Raw genomic sequence first — 23,043 nt, 5'->3', positions numbered from 1 at the left:
GAAGAGGGGAAAAAGGAGGAAGAAGAGGAGGAAGGAGAAGGTTGGTTCTTGCATCCAAATCAATTGGAATCAACTGGAGTGTGGAAAGATGCAGACATTTTTCATCTCGTGTGTACCTGCATGTCTGTCTGCATACCACACGCATGCAGTGCCCTCAGAGGCCAGAAAGAGCATCAGAGCTAGAGTTACAGATGTCTGTGAGCCACTGTTGGTAATGGGAACCAAACCCAACAAGGGGTGCTCTTACCCCCGAGCCACCTCCGCCACCACCAAATTGTAATACACAGATTGTCACATGCAAGAGTAGTGTTAATAAAACAAGAGACACCTGGTTCTGTAACAATGGAGCCTCCCTTCCTACTGTTTCTTTCAGTCCCAGGCTCCCCTCCACTTCCTTTAAGAGAGAGAATCAGCCACCTTTCCCTCCCCATACATCTAACCAAGTTTCTCTCCTTTGTTAAGGCTTACATCACTGCTCCAGCTCTTCCAACTTCCCTCACATATCAAAAACAAAACCAAAAAATCCTCACAGTCTTTAACATTTCTCATACCTAATACGCAACCTGACCAAGAGACAAAGGTTTATAAATCATTTCTGCTTAAAACTCAGTCTACATCCTTTTCTAAGTCTTATTTATCACTCTGTGCACATACACTCATGCACCGCAAGCATACAAGGCTCAGAAGACTACAAGGAATTGGTTCTCTCCTTCCACCTCTATGTGGGTTTCAGGGATTCAGGTCAGCAGGCTTGTCCAGCAACTACCTTTAGCTGCTGAGCCATCTCTTCTACCCTCTGTCCACATTAACAAAATTATTTATGTATTTTATGTATATGAGTGCTCTGTCTAAATGCAAGACTGCATTTAGACACAAGAGGGAATCAGATTCCATTACATACAGTTGTGAGCCGCCATATGGGTACAGGGGATTGAACTCAGGAACTCTGGAAGAGCAGCCAGCTAAACCACCTTACAGTACCTCAGTCTACATTTTTGAAGATCATAATTCCATTGCTTATGTATAAACTGTGGGCTTTATCTTCACCCCCACAAAATACTCCCTCAGGAACACAATGCACTGGTAAAAAAAGAAGAGACTCATGTAGTGGAGACACAACTGCAAGGTAAGTATTCAACACTCACAACCAACTTGTTCCAAACAGGGAAGCAGCCAGCACCTGAGAGTCTCAGCCATGCACTAGGGTTTTAGAAGCAGCAGACTGTGAATCAGTCTGTCAAATTACACAACAAAACATGTTTTATGCGTTCATAAATACTACCTGAACATTTAGTTGTAAGCTTCAAAGAAATATAGTTTAGAAAAAATAAAGAATAGAAGATTGCACCCAGCAGGAATGGTAGAAATGTACTCTGTCACAGAGGTACTTCACCTAGGAGCTGTGAGCCTGATGCTTCCTGAGACTGTCTAGATTAAAGTAAGAGTGCTTATAGTATCCAAACCTATACACATTCAACGTGCTGTGAAATTAAGAGAATATCTGATATTGGGTAGCTATTTAAAACTTAATGGCAAGTCATTTACTGAAGTACTAAGTAATGCAAAGTGGGTCTTGCCATAATAGAGACATCACATTTGGTTTCTAATGCCTTAAATGTGCATGATTTCGATAAAATAACCTTCAATAAGGTCTCTTGATTTCCTGTGTTTTGCTGTTCATACATATCTACTGAAGACAGAGTAGAGGGATGCAGAGAGAGGCAACCCTCTCCATCCTCTGGCCTCTACCCATCGAGTACCTACTGCAGGAGGAGCCGGCCTCTTGCTGCCTGACCTTGGGCTTCAGGAACCCTTGCACTAACCTGGGCTCTCTTAGTAGGAAAGGTTCATAGTCACTACAATGTCGAGATAATTTTGCACAATCATTTTTCTACACAAACATAGCGCCTGGGGTTTTGTAAGTAACACACAGGCTCTAAAACTTAAGAGAGTTATAATGCTAGAGGAATGCTTGATATGAGGAAATGGATTAAAAGTAAGTGCTGAAGTCAGTTTCCTGAAACATTGTATATACCGATTACACTTTGGGGGGAAAAAAGGTCAGACTACAACCACTCAGCTACTGTAAGAGATAAATCATGAATGGCATAGGCCTATTCACAGAAGCACATTGTTTTAAATTCCAAAGGGGGGGGGGGGCTGGAGAGATGGCTCAGTGGTTAAGAGCACTGAATGCTCTTCCAGAGGACCTGAGTTCAAATCCCAACAACCACATGGTAGCTCAAAACCATCTGTAATCAGATCTGATGCCCTCTTCTGGTCTTCAGGCATACATGTAAGAAACTGCTGTATACATAATGAATAAACAAATCTTTTTTTAAAATCCAAAAGGGGAGAAATGATCTAATATTCATTTCAGATCCATACTAACTTCAATTCATTGCCCATTTACTGAATTGCATGGCATCAGGAAACATGTTGGATCCTGAAGACACAAAGACAAGACAAAATAAAGAGTTACATGTCTAATAAATGTTGTGAAAGTATGTTAAGATATAGAAGCAGCCCACTGAGCACAATTATTGCCAGGAAGGGAATAGGACTGAGCAAAGCTTCAGAGGGGAAGTTACCCCTGAACTGAGTACTGAGAGATGAAGAGAAGTTCCCCAGGGGAGAGAAAAGGGAAAATGTGCAAAACTATGAGGTCTTGCCTGAGTGGTCCAGGAAGCTAGTTTTACTAGTAAAGTGGGGACAGAACAGCTGACAGGGACAAGGGCATCATGCTGCATACTATGACTGTCATAGAACAAATAAAAAAATGAAAGCTTAGGGCAGTGGATGACATTATTCTCCAAAAGACCTGATTCCCAAACAAACCCAAGAATAGACCTTTACAAACTTAGCCAAATCCAGTAAGCTGATAAATGGGACAGGGGAAAATGCAGTAAAAGATGAACCCTTATTCTCATAGGCAATTTAGTTACAAGTGCACTGATTCTAACCATTTAAAGAAGAAAGAGTTGAGGTTAAGTTGAGTAGTACATTCACTCATTTCCCTAGGATACGGTAGGGAATTTTCAAAGCTGTTATTTTATCCCTCTACCTTTACCCACTGGTCACGAGTGCTCAAATCCAAATGAACTCTTGTTGTGCTGGTTAGTTCTAGTTAACTTGACACATACAAGAGCAATCTGGGAAGGGGGCCCTCTGAATTGAGAAATTATCTCCATTAGATTGGCCAGTGGGCATATTCTTGATTAATGTTTGATGTGGGGAAACACAGTCTACAGTGGACGTACAACCCCTGGGTACTTACTTCAGTTGCTTTGGCTTCCCTCAATGATAGACTGTAAACTCTAAGATGAAATAACCTTTCGTTTGTTGGTTTTTCAAGACAGGGTTTCTCTGTGTAGCTCTGGCTGTCCTGGAACTTGCTCTGTAGACCAGGCTGGCCTCCAGCTAAGAGATTCCCCTCTGCCTTATGAGTGCTGGGACTAAAGAAGTGCTCAACCACACCCAGATGAAATAAACCTCTTCTTCCCCAAGGTGCTTTTGATCTCTAGAACACTGTCAACATAGTACATTTCCTTTTTCCTTGATGACTTTAGTGTATACTAATGGGCAGAATTTAGACATAACCCAAATCGAGTAGGAAGGTAGAAAAAGTCAGGTCAAAATGCTCAAATGTGTTAACTATGATAAATAAACAAATACTAAATCCAACTCAAAAATGACGGCCACTGACCTTGTCATAAAGAATGCAACTTGACAGTTAGGTAAACTTCTAGGAAGGTGAATAACACGAATGCAAGAAACAGATTTCAAAGAATTCCCATAAATGAACATAATCTGAATGTAGGCCTGAGCTCTGACAGCATCACAACACTGCACCGACACTCAATACAGAAAGCCAGAAGACTGGCAAGTAAAAGAGGAAGAACATTTCCCACTGGAAGAAATCTGTGAACTTGTGGGCCTTTCTGGGTTGGTTCACTGCCGACTCCTAAGGATAGTGGTGAATTGAAGAACCAGTTCTACTGAGTAGACCCTCATAACCAAAACAGGGCAACTTCAAACTTCCCTTTTCCTTAGGTTAAGAGTCCAATATGCAAATAAGCAATATACTAACATTTATTCTTATCTGCTTAAAGAGCCACCGGAGTAAGTTTATTCAGTATGATAATCTGTAGTGAGCTCAAAGAACAATATTTTCATCTATTACTAAGACCCAAGAATGATCTCAACTGAAGCGGCTGCTAACTACTAAATAGTATGGGAGCTAGGGAAAGGCCTGCACAATCTTTACACCTTTATAAAGCTTAACAGTACAGTCCCTGGGATGGACTATTTACTATTAACTATGACTGGACACCTCAGCAGATAAGACACATTATTTTAAATAAGCATAAGAGTTTCTTATTAACCTGATATCCTTGAGCATGAAAGTAACTGAGAGGAAAGCACAGCATACAACACTTTCACACACCTAAGCATGTAGACTCTCACCTCTTAATTTTTCTGTCTACCTTACAGGGAAAACAGCTGGTATGACTTACATTAACAAGAGACTCCTTAAACTTGATGTGAAGTCTGTAATTAGAAAGGGCAATGATGGCCTCCTCAGCACGGCCCACATACTCTGTGCTCTCTCCATGAAGTTCAAGGAAAGGAACCTGAAAAAATGAAGAAGAAACCTTTCAGAGTTCCAGAGCAGAAAAGAAAAAAGCCAAGTCTTGAAAAATAAGCCTGGTGAATAAACTGTCAGTAAGCAAACAGACAAAAACCCTCTGCCCCACAAATTAAAGCAAAAATCTAAAGGATGGCTTATACTTTATGTACCCAAGTTATAGACTTTCTAAGGAATGATGAGACAGATGATCATCTCAAACAATGAACTTTTAACAATGTTTTCCAAGTACAGCTAAGGATTGTGTCTATTCTGCATTACTTCAATTCACTAGTTTTGCTCCATCATTACTATAAGGCTGAACACATATTACACAGTTTAAATTTACCTGAAGATTCTCATCCTCGCGAATCAGCTGCTTCCTGGGAAAGATCTGATTGGCCTGGATGCACTCAAGGCTATGCCGCATCTCTTCATCCTGGAAAAATCCCACAATGTTTAATAATTTAAAAACTTCTACTAATCACCCGTATTTGATTCTTCTGCCATGCCTACTTATATAATTATAAAAATAACCCAATGACCATTTTGAAACAAGCAGAAAAGCTCAAGAAAAAATACCTCCCCCAGTGTTTCATCTGATATATTACTACTGCAATGGTTGGTAGAAGGGTTCTCCAAAGGCCTACATGTTAAAAGGTTTGGTGCTAGCACAAAGGACTGTCAGCAGGGAGTTAGGAACTCTGAGAGGCAGGCCCTCTTCTCTGTTTCCTGGGCTCCACCGGGTGAGTGGTCTTTTTCCATCACATGTTCCCACATGTTGACATACTGCCTCACCACATACCCCAAATCCAGGGGTGGTTGACCAATACTGTTAACCAAAATAAACCAAAAGGAGAAAACTTCTTCTTAGTTAACTTCTCTGAGGCATTTGTAATAAGGACACAAGTCTGACTGATAAAGATATCCCTAATCTGAGAACATACTGATACAAACTGTATCAGGTATTACCAGACTCTGAGTACCAAGAGGCTATTAGTGTATCTGGTACATTTTTTAAAAAATACAAGAAGCAGGTGTGTCACTGGGGGTGGATGGGCTTTGAGGTTTCAAAAGTTCTCAACCACCATTGCAGCACCATGCCTGCAACCTGCCACTATGTTTCCAGCATGGTCATGAAGAACTAACTAACCCTGTGGACCTGTCAGCAAATCTTCACTTCAATGCTTTCTTTTATAAGCTGCCTTTATCATGGTGCCTCTTCCCAGCAACAGAACAGTAACTAAGACATAGCCTTTATAATGTGTGCTCACCCTACTCCAGAGCTTGGGGCAGAAGGAACCCCAAGAGGACTGTGCTGAGCACCACAGAGACCTCAGCAGTACCAGAAAGAGGACTATACTGCTGGTCATGTGGCACACAGTGAAGGGTAAGCCCTCAGTGCAGAGCAGAGCAGCTTTGGTGTCCCACTGCCACTCATGGGCACTGGTGTACATACCATGCCAATACCAGGAAAACACATTTTCAGCTTACTGAAAACTATGGGCAAATAAAAACATACTTTAGATTAAAAAAAATATAGTAGCTGGTCGGTTGTGGTAGCTGGTTGGTTGTGGGTACGCCTTTAATCTCAGCAATCAGGAGGCAGAGACAGGCCAGCCTGGTCTACAGGGCAAATTGTAGTACAGTCAGAGCTATATAGGAAAACCCTGTCTCGTATACTATCCACCCCCACCCCTCAAAAAAAACCCTAAAAACATCATCATGCTTTGGGTATAAGATTAAATCCGAAAATTGTGATGCCCACAAATTTTGAGAATACTGACCCACCTTTAAGAAGGAAGGAATTACCTTTTTCCTTTTTTTAATATGATGTAACTACACAACTGGGGGTGGGTGCTTTTTTACTTTGTTTTTAATTTTAATTTTGAAAAGCATTCTCCACAGGTCCCTAATGAAGCCTGAAATTAGCATGGTATTTTCTTTTTCTTTTTTTAAGATTTACTTATTTATTTTATGTATATGAGCTCACTGTAGCTGTACAGATGGTTGTGAGATGTGGTTGTTGGGAATTGAATTTAAGACCTCTGCTCATTCTGGCCCAAAGATTTATTTATTATTATACACAAGCACACTGTGGCTGTCTTCAGATGCTCCAGAAGAGGGCATCAGGTCTCATTACGGGTGGTTCTGAGTCACCGTGTGGTTGCTGGGACTTGAACTCAGGATGTTCAGAAGAACTGTCAGTGCTCTTACTTGCTGAGCCATTTTGCCAGCTCACAGCAGAGTATTTTCAATTACCACTTTGTGTACCAGCCAAAACTCCTTAGGTAAGACAAAACAATACACACACACACACACACACACACACACACACACACACGCACGCACGCACGCACGTGCACAGACACCAGACAATGTTCTAGAGAATAACTTCTCTAGTCCTCAAAGCTTTACTTATGTCCTTATGACTACTGAGAGGTAGCTGGCTGTGCTCCATCTTTTCCATCTTTTCTGCCTGCTGTCCAGATGCCACTGAAATGCCCATTGTTTTCTTAAGTGAAATGTATGGCAGGATGTGCACAGCTACCTCACCTGCCATGGGGTCAACGAGTCTTGAAAACACAATAGGAAAGGAAGGGAACTGCTTCCATCTAATAAATTCATATACAATGTGTGTTATGTGTGATCACGTATGTTAATTAGCTCAATGTACCATTCTATAGTATATGTTTATTTTGTAATACATTTTACAATAAATGTTTCACAGTTTTGTCAATCATCTCCACACACCAAACAAACACACCATCACTTTCACTATGCCTTGATTCCTACAATTCTTTCAGGGAGAGGGAAGAAGTAAACCTGGGGCCTCACATATGCACAGCGTGTGGTGCAGCACTGAATTATACCCCTATTAAATCAATCTCCCTCTATTAAACTGCGCTGCATATGCAGCTCTTCTAGTCATATTCGACTGGCACTGAGGATCCAACAAAGGAAATAGAGATAGAGAATAGGAAAAAATGAAATTATTTCTTACAAAACAGAAAGAGATGTTCACTATTATCAAGAGTCCAACTCTAATTTCCTTATTTCTGGTACTTACCATGACCGAGCCAGGTCAGGAGAGTCCGTGTCCTTCTCCAGTCTCTGACAAGGCTATTCTTTCTCTTCTGCTTGAGACCTTTTACTTTAGGGGGGAAAAAAAAAAAAAGCAAATTTAGCAATAGTTTTTCCCCTAATTGGCCATACTTTAAATGGCTATACTGCATATACACACATAAAAATCAACTGGAGCCAGCTAAATTCTCACCATTGGTTCTAAACTGAGTAATACCTTTGTGAAAACATTACTAACTTTTACTAGTTCTGTAAGTAATGTGAAAACACTGATATTCCTGTGTTGACAATAATTTTCAACTGTTACAAACCTCACAGAAAGATAAAACAAGCAATAATTAAAATCAGCAAACATAGTATTCTACTAGTGTTTCAGGATATCTCTGTAGCTTATCTTAGAAAGTGGATCTTCCCATCTATAGAAACAAACTGACTTGGGTAAAATATAAATCAATTACCTTATTATTTCATATCCTGTGCTTACTGAACAATTATGTAAATAGTTCACCTGTGTCTCTAAGAACAAAAGAACACCCAACTAGCAATGCAAAGATGGTCTACTAATGTGCTGTCACCTCTCCTTAGTGAGCCTTTCTCTGTGTAGATTAGCATCAGACACACCCAGTATTTTTGGTTGCTGACGTTTGATTTAAAAACAAAAACAAAAGATGGCTTTGGTGGGAGTCCCAACCATAGGCACTGTGAGAGCAGCATTAGGTCACTGAGAGGGAATATCAAAGGAGGGGGCCCAGGCTGGGCTGGGCTTTGACAGAGTACTCTGGAAGACAAGGGGCAAGGAAGCCACTGAGATCCACTAGGAGTGACAAATCCAACAAACACTAGACTTACAAGTCAGCAGGGACACAAACCAACAGTGTGCCAGATTCCCCATAGTCTTTGAAGGGACTAGGCATCAAAAAAAAAAAAAAAAAAAAAACTTCCACTGACTGTGAGAGAAAGTTCCTCAAGCCTTCTGCCTTAGCAAATACAAACAAGGACTTCTCACTGACTGATGGACACCCATAAGAAAAGTGGATTCCTCACCCCATAAGTCACGGGGGAAAAGAACACAAAAAAACCAAGGTTGTTTCAGATGACTTATTTGTCTGGCTGAAGACAAGAGCATCGTCCACACATTTAAACTACTGTTTTTGTTGTTTTATGCAGTTGTGAATTGAACCCAAGGTCTGATTACATGATAGGCAAGTCTCCCGAGACTGAGCTTATATACTTACAACTCAAACTGCTCTATCTTAATCAACATAAGAGGTAAATGTGATATCTTTTCATACTATTAGATAACTAAAACTATACCTCCAGTGCCAAGACATAAATGCCAAAAATATTGATAGAGGAACTGTGGAGATGGCTCAGTCATTAAGTGCTCAACTTAAAAAGTGTAGGACCTGAGTTTGACGCCCAGCACCCATATAAACAGCTGGGCAGAGTGGCACACACCGGCAATCAAAGGGCTTTGGAGGCAAACAGGAGCATCCTTAGCACTCACTGATGTGGCAGTCTAGCCTAGCTGCTGAGCTGCAAGCTAATGACAGCAGCAAGCAAGGAATGGATGGCATTCCTGAATATGCTAAGATTCTCACACATGTATACCTGCCCACATACATATACAGGCATGCATTTTAAAATATTCCCTGTGTGTAGAATGTCAGTGGAATATGAAGAACCTGAAATCCTCAGGAGTACATCTTTGTGAAGACAGTTTGCTGTTCCCAAAAGAGATATATGGTCACATTTCCCACCAATATTACACATGGGCACATGCCCAACAGACTAGAAAGCATGTCATATGTCTACACAAACTTGTACACTGAGAAGCTGGGCTCAGTAGTAGCATCTATAGTCCCAGGTACATAACGATCACTTGAGTTGGAGACCAATACAGCAAGAACCCACCTCAAAAGCGAAAAAGAAAAACAGAAATTGAAAACTTAGGCCAGGCACGGTGACATATGCCATTAATCCCAACACTTATTAGGACAGAGAGGCAGGTAGATCTCTGTAAGTCAGAGACCAAGCTAATCTGTATATACTCCAGGACATCCAGGGTTATGTAGAAAGATTAATTCTTAAATTTAAAGATTATTTACAACGTGTAAGTAAACGTTCATGTAGCATTATTCGTAACACTCAAAGAATGGAAACAACTCAAATGAGTAGCAAGCAAAAGATGAACGACAACATATACAGAACGGATCCTTTTCAGCAATAAGAAGGAAAGAAACACTGACCCACGAAAGCATGGATAAAAACATGAGGCTAGCTGAAAAACCTGGGGCACAAACTGCTACAAATTCAAATACCAAGACGTAAATACAGAGAAACAGAAAATAACATTGCTAGTACATGTACTGAGAGAAAAATATGGAGTGACTTTTGTGGGTTCAAGGTTGTATTTATGGGGAAAGGGTGGAAATCTACAATTATACAATGAGGGTTGTACATGTGAATATACTAAACACCACTGAGCTATGTACTTTTTTAAAAAGTGGACTTCATGTGATCTGAATTATACCTCAAGTAAAAGGTGGATAAGAATGCATGAATACATACACAATAAGTGTAAATAATTTTACTGCAAAGAAAATTACAAAATGAACTGAGCAGCAATGACCTTAATTCTAAGCACATAGGCTACTGGCTCAAAAGACTAACTTATGATTTCCTCCTGAGGAAAAAACAGTCACTTTCAGGTCTAAAGCCAAAAACTGTACAAATTACTATTTTTTATGCCTTATTCGATCTGAAAGCTAGGGAACTATCAAACCTCTAACAGGATGTCAAAAGGACTCAGGAGAATCATATATGAGTATGAAATTAAGAGAAAATAAATTAATCTTTTAAACACTGGTTTGGGACTTGAGAGTCGGCTCACTGGTTAAGAACATTATTACTCTTCCAGAGGACTTAAGGACCATGCCCAGCATTCCTACCAGGCTAGCTTCAGCTCCAGGGGAACCTGCTGTCCTTAGCCTCCAAGAGCACTCATGCGACACAAATTAACACTGACACATACAAATACACATAATAAAAAATAAAGTAAGAGGCAAGAGAAACGACTCAGGGGTTTAGAGCACTGGCTGCTCTTCTAGAGGACCTGAGTTCAACTCCCAAGGCCCACGTGATCACTCACAACTATCTGTTAACTCCAGTTCCAGATCTGATGCCTTCTTCAGGCCTCCATGGACATCAGTTATATGCATGTATACAGACATATACCCATACACATAAAATAAAATTGAAAGTAAATGTTTATTTTTCAAAAACTAATTGTTTTTTTAAAGGAGGAAGAAGATCTGAGTCAACCTAAAGAGAGAGATTTACTGGTCAATGGAGTAGTTTCCACAAAAAAATAAAAATAAAAAATAAATAGTTAAGTTCAATCCCCAGTAATATACGCTTGGACACACGCCTGGCCTTGATCCCACCCAACCCCCACTCCCCCCCCCATCTCTCTCCTATGTCTAACAGGATGCCAGTGTGTTAGATCCTGCATTCAGGGAGACTATACTCCAATAAAATAGACAGAAAAGAGTCTGGCATGGTGGCGCACACCTTTGATCCCAGCACTCAGGAGGCAGAGGCAGGTGGGTTTCTGAGTTTGAGGCCAGCCTGGTCTAGAGAGTGAGTTCCAGGACAGCCAGCACTACACAGAGAAACCGTCTCAAAAAACCAAAAAAAAAAAAAAAAAAAAGACAGAAAAGATGATTATAAATTGTAATCCATATAATGAAGGACACCAACAGGATAAGACACAGTACAGTTTCTTTTTTGTTTTTGGTTTTTCAAGACAGGGTTTCTCTGTGTAGCTCTGGCTGGCCTTGAACTCAAAAATCCACCTGCCTCTGCCTTCCAAGTGCTGGGATTAAAGGCGTGCGCCACCACGCCCGGCCCACAGTACAGTTTTGAGAATGCAAGAAGCCTACTTTAAATAAAGGTAACCATCAGAAGGGCAATCTGTGGCATAGGGAATAAACATCATGCATTCTTTACCCAACAATGACCTTTAACATACTTTAGAAACTAAAAGAAACCACTGAGGCTAAAATGTGCTAACTGGATTAGAAAGCTGTAAGTAAAACTTGAAGGTGAACACTTGCACAAAGACCATGTCAGGGTAAAGACTTACTCCAAGTACAATAACCACCACAGAGTGGTTTCAAACTGCAGATTGACAGATCGTATTTTAAGATCCCTCTGGCTGGTGTGTGGTAAACGTATTAGAGGAGGAAACAATAAAAACAACCAGGAGACAAATATAAGGATGGTATTTCTATTTAGCGCAGAGGCAGGACAGTATAGACAAGGAAAACATTAAGAATCTAAACAGTATTTGGAAATGTAACAGGGATGTACAGTAAAAGCCTAGCTATGAGACTTAAAGATTAGAGAGTTTCTAATTTAGGAGGGAAAATAATAAAACACATTTAAAAAACAGTTCAAAATAGGGGGGCAGAATGTAGCTCTGTGGTAGAATACTTGTTTAGTGAAAGATCCTGACAGAATGTAAAAGGTCACAGAAGCCCTGAAATTGGCAAAATAGATTTCATTGTTAGCAGAACTAGCTTCACTGATTTAGAAAAATAGAGGTGTACAATGCTCTGGCCACTCCTTCAACCTGTGTGTCTGCCAATGTTCTGACCATCCTTTGAACCCATGTGTGTGTCCACTGATGCACCTCACTGCCAGGTGTTTGTGATATTGGTTGCTGGGGAAGAGTCGGAAATTTTCCCCAACAACCACAGCCGGGCCAATCCGGAGTTGCTGCATCTCCACCAGATTCTTTCCTTGTACCCCTCCCATACCCATTTCTTGAGAATAGACATTGTTTAGATCAGGAAATTCCCTACTCCCTCCTTTTCCTTTCCCCCCTGAGGGCCTATAAAAACTGGGACCCCTTTCCCCTTGGGGTCGACTCCTCTACCCCTGCGTGGGATACGAGTCATCCCCAGAGCTCTGGCTTTCCCCGAATAAAGCCTCATGTGGTTTGCATCAAGCTTGGTCTCTTGTAAGTTCTTGAGGGTCCGCTATTATCCCGAGACTTGAGTGAGGGTATTCCTTGGGGCGAGGGGGGGGCGGGGGGGGAGATCTTTCATTGGGGGCTCGTCCGGGATTGGTGAAACCACCCACGTCTCCGAAGACCCACTTGGTGATGTGATTGCTTGTCTAAAAATATTTCTGTGAGCCGGAGAGGTTAGGTGCTGAAATTTGCAGCCTTGACGATTCATGAGAAACAGAGACCGACACCTCAGGGTGAGTCACGGAGTGTGAACATCAGATGTGCTGGAATCACTGGCTGCTACTCTGGGAGATGCCCTGGAGCGAGGGGAAGAACTCCAGGGGTCCATCTGGGGCGGGGAGTAAAGAGTCAGTAGTCTTCCTAGACTGCAGGACTTATGCACTTCCCCAACCTTTTGCATTTCTGAGTTGGTTTTGTCTGTTCGTTAGAAGACCGGCATTGTCAGTGTGTGTGTGTGTGTGTGTGTGTGTGTGTGTGTGTGTGTGTGTGTGTGTCTGTTTCGTGTTTTCCATGGTTTGGACGATGGGACAGACTGTAACAACCCCCCCCTAAGTTTGACTTTAGACCACTGGACTGAAGTTAGGTCAAGGGCCCATAATCTTTCAGTAGAAATTAAGAAAGTACCTTGGCAGACTTCTTATGCCTCCGGAGTGGCCAGCTTTTGATGTAGGATGGCCACCAGAGGGGACTTTTCGATTTGACTCTTAGCTTTGAAATTAAAGCCATTGTTCTTTGGAGCAGACCCAGGTTCCACCAGGATCAACAGCCTTACATTACTGTCTGGCAGGACCTCGTCTAGAATCCACCATCACGGATCAAACCATGGATTCCCCAGCGTAGGTCAGGCTCCTGAGCCCTGACTCTTCGAGAAACAAAAGCGAAACCAAAGGTTCCTCCTGAAACAGAGCCTCCTCTTCAACCCACAGCTCCCCCCAAGATATATCCTGATACTGAGGGGCCTCCTGAGTGGCCAGAATCTCCTCCCCCTCCGCCCTATCTTCTACCCCCGCTGGGTCCCACTCCTCCGCAGGTCCCTGTGCCCGGCCCTGGGACCGCTGAAGACACAGCCAGAGGACCAGCCAGAGGACTGGCGGCCAGGACCCAGAGCCAATGAGCCCAGAGTCCCCCAGCAGATGGAGCTCCTGACACCACTCCTGCTTTTCCTTTGCAAGCTGTGGGCGACCCACCACAGACTCGCAATCTCTGCAGACCCTACAATATTATTGGCCTTTTTCATCAGCTGATCTGTACAATTGGAAAGCTATCCATGCCTCCTTTTCCAAGAATCCAGCCAGCCTGACAGGGCTGGTGGAGTCTCTTATGTTTTCTCATCAACCCACTTGGGATGATTGTCAGCAGCTCCTCCAGGTTCTGTTTACCACTGAAGAAAAAGAGCACATTCTCCTGGAGGCTCGGAAAATCGTTCCTGGAGTGAATGGAGTCCCAACCAACCTACCTAATGATATTAACGCTGGGTTCCCTCTGGACCAGCCAGATTGGAACTACAACATGGCTCAAGGTAGGGAGAGGTTGGCAGTTTATCCCCGGGCTCTGGTCACAGGACTAAAGGGAGTGATGAGATGCCCCACCAATTTGGCTAAGGTAAGAGAGGTGATGCAGGGCCCTACGTAGCCCCCATCTGTTTTTCTGGAAAGACTGATGGAAGCTTATAGACGCTAGACTCCTTTTGACCCAACCTCTGAGGGTCAACAAGCCGCGGTTGCTATGGCTTTTATAGGGCAATCAGCATCAGATATTAAGAGAAAGTTACAGAGACTAGAAAGATTACATGCCATGGCTTTACAAGATTTAGTCAAGGAGGCAGAAAAGGTGTATCACAAGAGAGAGATGGAAGAAAAGAAAGAAGAGAGGGAGAATAAAACAGATAAAAGACAGGAGAGGAACGTAAGCAGGATTTTGGCCGCAGTAGTAGGGGAGCGTGAAGGAAGGAACAGGCCTGAGAATAGACAGACAAGATACCTGGGCAACAGGGAACCTAGACCTGGAGGAAGAAGACCCGTCCAGAAGACTTTAGAGAAGGACCAATGTGCCTATTGCAAAGAGAAAGGACTGTGACTCAAATACTGGCACTGGCTACTCCAAGACAGGTGAGAGAATCTTGGGCACCACTGGGTTCTGCAGACTTTACATACCTGGGTTTGCAACACTGGCTGCCCCCTTGTACCCCCTGACCAAAGAAAGTGGAGAATTCAGATGGACATCAGAACATCAGAGAGCCTTTGAAAATATTAAGGAGGCCCTGTTGACTGCACCAGCCTTGGCATTGCCAGATCTAACCAAACCCTTTATCCTCTATGTTGATGAGAGGGCAGGGGTGGCCAGAGGAGTTCTTACTCAGGCTCTAGGGCCATGAAAGAGGCCCATGACATATTTGTCTAAGAAGCTGGACCCCAGTGGCCAGCAGATAGCCCACGTTTAAAGGCCGTTGCTGTAGTAGCCTTACTCGTTAAAGTTAACTTTGGGACAGCAAATAACTGTGGTAGCCCCCCACTCTCTTGAAAGCATTATCCACCAGCCCCTAGACCGATAGATGACAAACGCCCAATGACCCAGTACCAGAGTCTGTTGCTGACTGAACAGGCCGTGTTTGCTCCTCCTGCTATCCTCAACTCTGCTACCCTTCTGCCTGAAATGGACGATTCCTCGCCCGTTCACTGCTGTGCGGACATCCTTGCAGAAGAAACCGGGATCCGTAGTGATCTACATGACCAACCGTGGCCAGGTGTTCCAAACTGGTACACAGACGGAAGCAGATTCCTAGTAGAAGGCCCTTTGGATAGCTGAGGGGCAGCCCATCAACATCTACACCGATAGCAGGTATGCTTTTGCTATAGCCCACATCCACAGTGCCATCTATAGACAAAGAGGGTTGCTGATATCAGCGGGCAAGGATATAAAAAATAAAGAGGAGATTCTGAGCCTCCTTGAGGCTATTCATCTGCCAGCCAAAGTGGCCATTATACATTGTCCTGGACATCAAAAAGGACACGATGCTGTGACAAGGGGGAATAACATGGCTGATGTCGAGGCTAAACAGGCCGCACTTGGCCCTAAGATACTGCCCTTCAGGACTCGACAGATAAAATCTCTCCAGAAAGTTACTCTGCCAGAACTGGAACTGTGCAGCCAGAGTTTTGAGTATAGCCCTGAAGATATGAAAGTAGAAGGCATCTCTGCTTGGATTCACGCCTCTCACATAAAGTGAGCTCCTGAAGAAAAAATCCTCTTGGTTGACCACCCTCATTTCTACTCTGATGGGCCCTCTAATAATTTTGCTCTTAATGCTGACGTGTGGCCCGCTAATTCTTAATAAATTGGTGACCTCTGTTAGAGAAAAGATTGGTGCCGTCCAGCTGTTAGTACTAAGACAACAATACCAGTCTCTGCAGAACCTTGAAGAAGAGACTGCAGTTTAGTTCTAAGATTAGAACTAGTAACTAGAAGAAGTGGGGAATGAAAGATCCTGACAGAATGTAAAAAGGTCACAGAAGCCCTGAAATTGGCAAAATAGATTTCATTGTTAGCAGAACTAGCTTCACTGATTTAGAAAAATAGAGGTGTACAATGCTCTGGCCACTCCTTCAACCTGTGTGTCTGCCAATGTTCTGACCATCCTTTGAACCCATGTGTGTGCCCACTGATGCACCTCACTGCCAGGTGTTTGTGATATTGGTTGCTGGGGAAGAGTCGGAAAATTTCCCGAGCAACCACAGCCAGGCCAATCCTGAGTTGTTGCATCTCTACCAGACTCTTTCCTTGTACCCCTCCCATACCCATTTCTTGAGAATAGACATTGTTTAGATCAGGAAATCCCCTACTCCCTCCTTTTCCTTTCTCCCCTGAGGGCCTATAAAAACTGGGACCCCTTTCCCCTCGGGGTCGACTCCTCTACGCCTGTGTGGGATACGAGTCGTCCCCAGAGCTGAATAAAGCCTCATGTGGTTTTCATCAAGCTTGGTCTCTTGTGGGTTCTTGGGGGTCTGCTATTATCCCAAGACTTGAGTGAGGGTATCCCTTCGGGGGTCTTTCACTTAGCATGCATGAAGTACCAGTTTCAATCTCTACCACTAGAGGAGAAGGTCCCAAAACATGTGCTTGGTTTTTTGTTTTTGTTTTTGTTTTGTTTTGTTTGGTGTTTTTGAGACAGGGTTTCTCTATGTAGCCCTGGCTGTCCTCGAACTGAACTCAGAAATCTGCCTGCCTCTGCCTCCCAAGTGGTGGGATTAAAGATGTGTGCCACCACGCCCGGCACATGTGCTGTTTTAATCAACCAAGAAAATAAAGTCTCTATAGGAATTCCAAATTCATAAACCAAGATCATGGGTAAGTTTGTAACAGGAGGAACTAAACAAGTGCTTACAGTTCCCTTTAAAGCTGTGGAGACAAAACAGGAGCAATCTCAGGAGATAGTGGGGAATGCAGCACTCAATGAGAACCATCAACAGCTACACTCTCAGCACAAAGGGAAGAAAGACACTGAGTCATTACACTTAGTTTAGTAAGCAGTTTAAAGCATCTTTCTATTTTAGCTGTGATAGTACTACAGGTTCTTCTTAAGAAACTGTTAAATTATAGATGTAAAAAGTAAACGATTACCCCCTCACAACGCTAGCAAGAATGTACAATAGTTCACTGCCTCTTTGAAAACTGCCAGGTTCATCCTCAAATTAGAAAACATATTCTCATATACCTAACCAAGAAAAGAAAGCATACATTCAAATTTATATCTATGTGTTTATAGCAGTTATTCAAAGTAACCAAAGAGTGAGAAACAATGCAAACAACCACCACGGATGAATGGCTGAACAAGATGCACATGCTGCACAGTGCGCTCCTCAGCTGTGGTCTTTCAAGGAATGAGGAACCTTGAACACGTCACACCGAAAAGTGAAAAGAGCCACACACAACAGACACATGACAGGGTTTCAGAATAGTGAAAGCTGGTAAGACTGCTAGTAGGGAGTACAAAATAGATTAGTAGTTGCTGGGTGCTGGTGGAAATGGAAGGAAAGGGTGGTGACAGCTAAGGGTGTAGAATGTCTTTCTGAAGGATGAGACATGAGTGACTAGCAACATGTGAACTACACCTTAGCAACTTATTTTAATAACTAAGTTGTGTCTGCTGCACTTCATTTTACCCACTGAAGTACAGCCACCACTACTTTATTCCTTTGTTTCAAAAACTTCTCTATGCACATATAAAAACACTCATAACCCCACAGGTGAAAGGGGAGTTAAGAGAACCACATGCTATTTACTATTCTCCAATTTATTTGATTCTAAAAACAAATCAATCCTTTCCTATTGTCTTAGTCAGGGTTTCTATTCCTGCACAAACATCATGACCAAGAAGCAGTTGGGGAGGAAAGGGTTTATTCAGCTTACTCTTCCATGCTGCTGTTCATCACCAAGGAAGTCAGGACTGGAACTTAAGCAGGTCAGGAAGCAGGAGCTGATGTAGAGGCCATGGAGGGATGTTCTTTACTGGCTTGCCTCCCCTGGCTTGCTCAGCCTGCTCTCTTATAGAACCCAAGACTACCAGCCCAGAGATGGTCCCACCCACAAGGGGCCTTTCCCCTTGATCACTAATTGAGAAAATGCCTTACAGTTGGAACTCATGGAGGCATCTCCTCAACTGAAGCTCCTTTCTCTGTGATAACTCCAGCTGTGTCAAGTTGACACAAAAATAGCCAGTACAATTGACCCCTTGTCAACTTGACACACAAACACATCACTAGTAAGCCTCAACCCTTACATTCTTACTCATCCCCAAGATCTAAATAACTTTAAAAGTCCCACAGTCTTTACATATTCTTAAAATTTCAATCTCTTTAAAATATCCATCTCTTTTAAAATCCAAAGTTATTTTACAATTAAAAGTCTCTTAACTGTGGGCTCCACTAAAACAGTTTCTTCCTTCAAGAGGGAAAATATCAGGGCACAGTCACAATCAAAGCAAAAATCATTCTCCAACCGTCCAACGTCTGGGATCCAACTCACGATCTTCTGGGCTCCTCCAAGGGCTTGGGTCACTTCTCCAGCCATGCCCTTTGTAGCACACACGTCGTCCTCTGAGCTCCAGATGCCTGTACTCCACTGCTGCTGCTGCTCTTGGTGGTCATCTCATGGTACTGGCATCTCCAAAAACGCTGCATGACCCCTTCAGTCCTGGGCCTTCAATTACAACTGAGGCTGCACCTTCACCAATGGCCTTCCATGGCCTCTCACAGTGCCGAGCCTGGGCTGCTCTGCATGACCCCTTCATGCCTTCAAAACCAGTACCACCTGGGTGACCCTTACACATTACCAAGTCCCACTGCAGAAGGAGTACAACCTTGCCTATCTCTGGAACACAGCCTCTTTGTGCTTTCAGAAAACACTTCCCAGAAGATGTCACCTCAACGATGCTGGTCTCTTCTTAATCACCGCTAATTTCTTAGCTCCAGCTAACCAGCATCAATAGTCTCAGTAATGCAAAGTTTTGCTTCAGTAGTTCTGGTATCTTGTTAATCACAGCTGATTCTTCAGTCCCAGCTAACCAGAACTACAAAATCTTCACAATCAAAACAGCAATGGCCCTGAAAAGAGTCTTTAATTTTCCCTCTGAAATTTCACAAACCAGATCTCCATCTTCTGCACTGTTCTCAACATTATCTTCCAAGCTCCTACACAACATCTGACAAAGCTCTTAACAACGAATGGATCTTCAAGCCCAACGTTCCAAAGTCCTTCCACAGTCCTCCCCAAAACATGGTTAGGTTGTCACAGGAATACCCCACTCTGCTGGTACCAATTTGTCTTAGTCAGGGTTTCTATTCCTGCACAAACATCATGACCAAGAAGCAAGATGGGGAGGAAAGGGTTTATTCAGCTTACTCTTCCATGCTGCTGTTCATCACCAAAGGAAGTCAGGACTGGAACTCAAACAGGTCAGGGAGCAGGAGCTGATGCAGAGGCCATGGAGGGATGTTCTTTACTGGCTTGCCTCCCCTGGCTTGCTCAGCCTGCTCTCTTATAGAACCCAAGACTACCAGCCCAGAGATGGTCCCACCCACAAGGGGCCTTTCCCCTTGATCACTAATTGAGAAAATGCCTTACAGTTGGAACTCATGGAGGCATCTCCTCAACTGAAGCTCCTTTCTCTGTGATAACTCCAGCTGTGTCAAGTTGACACAAAAATAGCCAGTACACCTATATTGGTGCATATATTTAGACAACAGTTCAATACCTCATTACATCTCCATCTACCATAATCTATTGATTACCTGGTCAGATATTTACACTGTTACCATTTTTCTATTACTACTCCAAAAGTCTTTAAAATAAACAACAAAAGCTATCCTGATATCTCTATGTAAGTCACTATTCTGGTAGTACTGGGTCTTAAAACAAGTTATTAAATGAAAAACTACAACCTTGGAGAAAGGACTACAAGGGTCACCACTGACTCTTCTACAATCACCAACACAGTCATTGGATTTACTTTACTAGATTGCTTTTGGAAGGTTGCTTTTGTTGTTTATTTTGTCTTTTGAGGCAGGAAATGAAACCAAGGCTGACCTCAAACTTATGATCTTCCTTCCTGATTCTCCTCAACACTGAGATTATGAGCACATCACCACGTCAGGCCTCAACTTGGTAAGAATTGTGAATGCTCTGTTATTTTTAAAAGATAAATTACACATAAGCAATGTCTACATTTACTATAAAACACACTTGTATGTACACAAAAGAATGATCCAGGGCTACTTAACAGTGGCCATCCCTCTAGAAAGGGTGGGATACGGACCATGAATGAAGATGCAGCTCAGACGGTAGAGTGCTAACCTAGTATGCACAAGGGCCTGAGGTTCAATCCCAGAACCCCCCAAACTGGGTAAAGTGACACATACTTACAACCCAGCACTTGGGAGGTAGAACAGAAAGACTGGAAAGTCAAGGTTAACCTCAGCCTCCCAGTAAGTCAAAGAGCAGTCTGTGACACTCGAGAGCCGATCTCAGAAGGAAAAGAAGTACAAAGAGTCTTCCCGTTTTCACACTTTTAGAACATTTCTAATTAAATGGATTTGGTTTGGGTTTGGTTTAGTCTAGTTGGTTCTAAAACAGGGTTTTGCTGTGTTAACCCATGCTAGCCTTAAATTTGTGACCTTCAATCTTCTGAGTAATGGGATTACAGGTATACATTACCACATCAGAGTAGGAAAATAAACTTTTCTACATAAGTTTTTGGTTGACCTTTCTGGTTTTGCCTTTTGTTTTTGTTTTTCTTAATTATTTTGCATGTGTGAGCATTTTTCTTGCATGCATGAATATGTACCACATGCGTGCCTGATGGCTGTTAAGATCAGAAGAGGGTGCTAGATGCTCTGGAACTAGAGTTATAAACAATTGTGAGCCACTAAGAGGGTGCTGGATTTCAAACCCATGCCCTCTGCAAGAGCAACAAGTGCTCTCAAACTCTGGGTCAAGTCTTCAGGCCCTAGTTTTGGTTTTCTAACATAGTCTCATATGTCCCAGGCGGCCTGGAACTCAAAACTATAACCCAGAACTGGCAGAGAGCTTTTTTACCTCAACTTTCCCAGTGCTCAGACTATAGGAACAAATGACCTCAGCAGCTACAAAACATTATTAAAAAGAAATTGAAAATAACTATTCTATAAAAGGCTTTCATTTAACCAGGCTAAAAGTACAAATAATGGCTTCAAGAAAAAAAACAAGTTCTGATATAAAGCAGTGACAGAGCTCTGAGTTCTGATTATGCTGTGCTCAAGTGGGCGCATCCCTTACCAAAAAATTCTCCAAAATGTCAGGGTTCGGCTTTTAGGGTGGTTTGTTGTTGTTGTTGTTGTCGTTGTTGTTTCCCAGACTTTGGAACACTTAGGATTGTGAGTTTGGGATTAGGAATGCCAGCCTATACTAAAGTTATGACTATAAGGACAAGTCATATTATTTCTGTGAGCCTCAGCTTCATGTGATATATTTAGTATTCTCAGCAGCATAATTATCTTTTTATGACCAATAGTTTGCCACTCAATCACATATATAATATATGCTCCTATAGGTTCAGACTGACTTCCATAGGACAGTGCCCCAAAAAGTCTTTCTGCATGTGTACACTTTAAGCTTTAAAGCAAAGTGGGAACAAGAAGTGTAATACAGAATAAAGTACAAGAATACACGGGAGAACCTGTGAAAGCTAGGACAGACACCTCCTGGGTGGTTACACTAGGTGCATAGGGAACAGGTGACTAGCTGTGGGTGATTTGTTTGTTGACACCATACTAAAGGACTTGATCCTAGGATGGCTACTGGACAAGGTCATTGGGTAAGGGTGACTGAAGACATGACAGGCTAGAGAACAGGCCAGAATTCTTAAAATTCTGTTTATCTCAGAGAACTGAACACTGTGTTAGGAGTAGAGTCACTCAAACCCAAGAATATATATATTAAAAATCCACAAGGAAACCTGCTTACTTTTTAAGCTAATCACAAGCTGCTTCTAAAATTCATTGGTCACTAAAACAAAAAGGCCCAGTGCCAACTCTCTATGAATCAGAAGGGCCCACGGGGCTCCCCAAACAGTATGCACTACACTGGTCGCCCACTAGAACTACATACACAGTAAAACGCTATTCCTTATGACACCCCAAGCATTGGGCACAGGACATAAGGAAATCAATTTTTAACTGAACAGAGCCAGAAGGTGCTCCAGATACTGGAGAACTGTCATTAGCAGTCTTATTCAGCTGTGAACCATGTGTGCTATACTACCAGCTGATCAGGCAAGACGTGCTCATAGAGCAATAATGGTAAGTCTGTTAAAGGAGTAACAAGTTTCTGATTGAATTTACCATTCCACTGAAGGGAATTTTTGTCTGGTACTGTAAACCTAGAGAAAACCCCATGGCTTGGGAGGTCATATACTAAAGGAGGAAAGCTACTGTTAGGCTTTTGTTAAGTGAGCATGGCATAACTATCTAATTACCTTCTAAATCTTTTTGTTTATCCCCATAGATCAGAGCTGCTGTTGTCGCTGGTCAGGAAGCTTATTTTTGCAGGGTGCAGAGGTTATTGCATAAACTCATAACTGGTAAAAGTCTGAATAACTGTTGAAAACTGAGCCCTACATGAAACACCTGGGCCACCAACTTCAAAACACAGGCAATAATGTAAAGGGGGAGGGGGCATATATAAGCTGGAAGAAGAGTTGGAGTGTTATGGATCATTTTCTTCTAGACATTGTATGGCTGTTCTCCCCTCCCCCTCTCAACCT

General features: G+C 42.6%; 1 protein-coding gene across 5 annotated transcripts in view; it reads right to left on the bottom strand.

Moving 5' to 3' along the window:
- Mtmr3 (myotubularin related protein 3) overlaps positions 1–23,043 on the bottom strand; it is a 131,049-nt gene that overhangs the window by 52,469 nt on the left and 55,537 nt on the right. For all 5 annotated transcript variants that reach the window (XM_085829148.1, XM_029484042.2, XM_021176002.3 and 2 more), the window contains 3 exons: positions 7,698–7,781; positions 4,977–5,066; positions 4,518–4,634 (listed from right to left, as the gene is read on the bottom strand). In XM_085829148.1, coding sequence (XP_085685274.1) covers positions 4,518–4,634; positions 4,977–5,066; positions 7,698–7,700 — 210 coding nt within the window. In that variant the 5' untranslated portion in view covers positions 7,701–7,781. The remainder of the gene's footprint in view (positions 1–4,517; positions 4,635–4,976; positions 5,067–7,697; positions 7,782–23,043) is intronic.

This window comes from Mus caroli, unplaced genomic scaffold, assembly GCF_978045245.1.
Source record: "Mus caroli unplaced genomic scaffold, Mus_caroli_1 scaffold_13, whole genome shotgun sequence".
NCBI lineage: Eukaryota > Metazoa > Chordata > Mammalia > Rodentia > Muridae > Mus > Mus caroli.
Note: the sequence above shows the minus strand (reverse complement) of the source record. Positions and strands in the feature narration are given on the sequence as shown.